Source organism: Diadema antillarum, unplaced genomic scaffold (genome assembly GCF_040938485.1).
Source record: "Diadema antillarum isolate AM-2024a unplaced genomic scaffold, OU_Dant_1.0 seq00002701_RagTag, whole genome shotgun sequence".
NCBI lineage: Eukaryota > Metazoa > Echinodermata > Echinoidea > Diadematoida > Diadematidae > Diadema > Diadema antillarum.
This window is the reverse complement of record NW_027273299.1, coordinates 26,572-31,288: the sequence shown is the minus strand read 5'-3', so window position 1 is coordinate 31,288 and position 4,717 is coordinate 26,572. Positions and strand designations below refer to the sequence as shown.

At 40.9% G+C, this 4,717-nt stretch overlaps 1 protein-coding gene across 1 annotated transcript; it reads right to left on the bottom strand.

Annotated features, from left to right (window-relative positions):
* Positions 1-182: 182 nt before the first annotated feature.
* On the bottom strand, positions 183-4,446 carry LOC139715058 (large neutral amino acids transporter small subunit 4-like; the record flags this gene model as incomplete). The annotated part of the gene is made up of 3 exons (XM_071626683.1): positions 4,025-4,446; positions 3,411-3,534; positions 183-316 (listed from the first exon to the last, which is right to left on the bottom strand). Coding segments are annotated over exons 1-3 (680 nt in total), but the record flags the coding sequence as incomplete, so codon positions are not given.
* Between the last annotated feature and the right edge of the window lie 271 nt (positions 4,447-4,717).

Here is a 4,717-nt window from a genome sequence, read left to right as displayed (position 1 = left end):
CCCTTACATATGCTATTCTTTATCAAACATTCAATGCATGATCAATCATGGTGTATCCTTGCCAACAATAATTAAATTCTGGGATTTTGTTAAAGCAATAAGATAAGGGGCTGGGAATATGATAATGACCGGGTGGGGGCAGCTGGGTATGGAAGAGAGAAAGACGAGAGACTGTAGCTTACCCAAAGGCGGATCCTTCAGGGTCGGGGATTGGCTCCTTGGGGATGTTGAAGAAACAGTTGATGACCACAAAGAGAGTGGCACAGGCCAACCCCGTGAACATCTGAGACCGGCTGACACCCGCATCGTAAAGCCCCTGGGATAAATAGAAAAGCAAAGGAGCTGTGTTAACAATCTTGGAATTCTTCTGAAAATACGTTGCAAGTGTATTTCAACATCACTTGTAGGACAGAGAAGAGAAGACATGAATCATAATCACCTACATGTCTTCCCTTTGCAGTCTGATATCTCAAAAATCACCACTATTGAAAGGAATGATATAGTATCTCAACTGAAGAAGGAATAGATTATTTCCAACAGGACCGAATACCAAAAAATTATTTCTTTGCTAAGATAATTAATTATCATCTCACAAACCTCTACATCAATGTGAAATTCTGATTTGTCTGCTTAGAGAATAAAGAGCACAAATTCAAACTTGGAATTGTTGCATCTGGAACACTGTGGAAACTACTCATCATGGCAACCATTTGTGACAGCTGATTTTGACTGTAATCTATCAAGCATTATGGTGACCTTATTTCATAAAGGTGATCTACAGGTTATAATCCACTGCAGGAAACTTTCATGGTCTCTGTTTTTTTTTTTTTTTTTTTTTCACAAAACAGCTGACCACAAGAGCATGGAGGTGTCATTACACCAATTGCTACAAGCACATTTCCTCGCCATCCGTCCTTAGCACAGAAACGAAAGCGTCAAAGCCTGAATTTGATCTTTTCCAGCACACTAAAGTGCACCGATTCCCTCACACCCAGCTGATTTGTCAAAGTCACGAGAAAGTTGCCAATTTGGCAGCACGCTCCACCAGAGGGCTTATCTTCTGATGGGGCCAAAACTAACAGTTTTCTGCCCTTCTGCTCAACCAGCTGTTGCCACCATTTCGCAGTCTTTTCTCTCCCTCTCTCTCCCTCGCTCTCTAACGCACCAGAGGAAGTTGTTCCAGCTGATATCGGGCGAGTTCTATCGGATTCTCTCTTTGTCTTCCAATTGCGGGTCGGTCGAGTCCTTAAATTTCCTCTCACACCAGAAGACACGCTTCCTCCTTCTCGCAAAACACACACACACACACCTCGTATGCACAATGCTCTCAAAGTCTCAAAGTCTCAAAGTCACCGTCAGGTAAGAAAAGGGTACAGTCAACTCTTGGCTTCTTCAACCCAAAAGGCAGACGATCCTCAAGGCATTGTTTGTTTTGATTAGTTGCTTTTTGTTTTTTTCTATTGTGAAAAGATTGAGCGATATGATTCTTCATGCCACTACAGAGAGCCTTGATAAACATTTATAAAAGTGCAGTGCTTTCATCCTTATGCAGGTAATGTACTGTATATGCCATATATTCTATGAGGATTTTTATTTTTCACAAAATCCTGAGTAGGGTGCGAATACGTGAATTCAAAAACATGCGAAAATATTAACTTTGATTCCAACATTCATGTGATATGTATGCATATTTTTTCTCTGTTCCATACTGTACTTCACGATCGCGACTTTAACCACTTGTGAATTTGAGAAGTCCCAATTCGTGAAAAATTAGACTTGTAAAATATGTGGCTTATCAGTGTCATTCATATCCATCCAATTAGGTGTGAAAACAATTATCTCCCATGCAGGCAGGCCATCCCTACGGCTCTAAATCGAGTCTGGTATGTCCTAAGACTAACAAGGGTGCAGAAACCTAAATGACAATCAAGAAGACAACGAGTTCCCTCCGCAGCTCACAAAATGAATTGTTCCTGCATCGCTTCCTGCTGGGCAGATCCGAGTTGAGTAACAATTTAGCAGGCACAAATAGTATCAGATTAGCGCATATCCCCGCCTGACCTCCCATTAGTGCAGTCACCGATGAATTCCTCTGCCTAACCCATGGGCCCGCCATCTCCTTCTCTTGCACTTTTATTCTGCACTACTCATTTGTCGCAGACCGAATACAGATCTCATGAAGCCTGACAACATACATCTCTTCTCTGAGAATGCTGTAACCAGACAACATATAATACTGTGGTACGTCTTGCACACACACACACACATCCACACAAACACGGTCACAGAGACACATTCTTTTTTTTCATCAAAACGAGACAATCTCTGCACTTGCTAGTACATTGACACGCTTTCCAACATTCGACAAACGGTCCACTGCATGCCATTTCCTTCTGGGTACCAAACAGAGACACCACTAATACATTCCCTATTATTCTTTCTGTCGTTATCTTTCCAAATATCCTGCCATGGCTGATAAGCAATGGCTATTGTGTAATAAACAAAAACCTGTCTCTCCCCCACTCCCTTATCCCCTCCAACAACACAGAAACTTCCATAAATGCTCTCGTCGGCATGGGAACCAATCTTCTCCCATAATGTTTCTTGTATGACACAGTCTTTTCCCATTAAGAAAGAGAGGAAGAAGAGGATGCGGAAAATGATAAGGGTCACTCATGGTCAAACGTCCATTGGTCACTCACCTTCAGATGAGAAACAGGATGGCCGCCGATGCGTAGGAACCAATGTTGAGACTGATGACCGTCGAGCGCTTGGTCCCAATAAGTTGGCAATCTGGGGAATTTTGAGTAAAGAGTTGGGTTAGATGGATGAATATTGCATAAGCTCAACAAACATCAAGTGGAGTGATTTTCACATTACAATCCTTCTACTCTAAAACAGATCATACAGCTGTACGTGTCATGACATTGCACGTGAAAAGGTTAATGGTCAAAGTAAAGATTGTTTGGGCAATCACAAATTTGCTCAGTTTCCAGGTTCCACAAATCCACAAATACTTGAAATATTGTTACATAAACTGTGACAAAGCATATATAAAAAGATAGGACTTGGAATTGACAATACACATAATATCTACATGTATATGTACCAACTTTCTTCATTCCATTTCAATTCAGATCTATTAGTTTGTTTACAATATATTGATTTTTCTCAATCAGTTATAGGCAAAGAATTACAAACATTGAAGCAATAAAAGACACGAATAAAAAGTCAGATATCTTTTTGTTCACTTTTCATAACATGTCTCCATATTCTATATTCTATAACTTCTCTCTATATATACTGTACTGTACTTCTATATACTTCAATTCTATGTACTTCCTTGTAAAGAAAAATATATATATGTATCAATAATCAATCAATATCAATGTATGTATTCTTTTCTTTACCTGGAAAGACGTAAAGGTGATCATGATTCCACCGACGCCGTTGAGAGACACGGCCGGGATAATCATGTATGACATATCGATGGGTGTCCATCCGAAGATGAGACAGGAGGCGATGAACATAAACCTGGAAGTGATGGACAACAGGATGGACATATTCAGTAAGTGGTGTGACCATACCAGTCCACACATAGAACATTCAGTATGCCAAAGGGATTATGTATACACAAATGTATATATTCCAAATCGAAAGCATAACGTTCATGTATATATACAGTGCCATCGATTGTGTATCCATACATATTATCTTGTGGTATATATCACAAACTGGATGTGTGTGTGCTCAAGTGGTAACATAAAACATGTATTGCATTAAAAGATTTGACATTCACAAAATTCTTATTCTATCTACCTGTGTATATATTCTTTGCAGACATATGAGGATAGGTATACAGGCACACATGCTTAAAAATGTTCAAACCATCCATACAATGTATCTGCTAACAAATATAAATGTCTTTTGTGTAACCGCTTGCATGGGTCATGAATGCATCAACAGTGACCATTTATCTTCAAGAGTTACTTTTGGGAGTGTTTTGTCTGAGATGACAACTTACGCTCCGATCATCCGAAGCAGCCTGGACCCAAACTTGTCCATGGCCATACCGATGGGGAACGTAAGGCCACTGAGCAGGAACGACCCGATGGTGAAGGCCAGATTCAGAGCCTCATCCTGTCCCGAGCAGCGCGGATAGGTCGGCCTCCCATACGGGTTCTCCTCTGGAAGGGTCGTCGCGCCGAACGACGAGTCCTCGTACACCATGGTCGTCCCGTCCTCGTCGTAGAATTGCACATCTGTGGTGTTTGCTGCTCCATGCCCTGTTGAGTTACCATCCAATTGGTCTCCTGTGGAAAAGAAAATGGAGAAGAAGTGAAAAGGTAATCCTGACTCCAACAGCCACTGACCTGGTATACATGGGTAAACTTGGCTGTGATACCTGTTGTAGGGGTTATTACCAATGTAGGTGCAGAATACCATTCCTTCACATGGCTTCCTTTGTTCTGCAATAACACCCTTCTTTCTCTCACCAATGGTTTGAGAAGATGTTACTTCATCTATGCCTTTACTAGCAAAACATCACTATTGAAGAGGTTTAAACCTTGATCAGTTTCTCTTTGTTGTCTTTTACCCATTGGCACTAATCACATGACCAGTGACATTTACCAACATTTTCTCATACTCTCTCTCTCTCAAGGAAAAATAAAATATCCAGGGCTGCTGCTGTAACAATTTTCTAGATTCTCCCTGC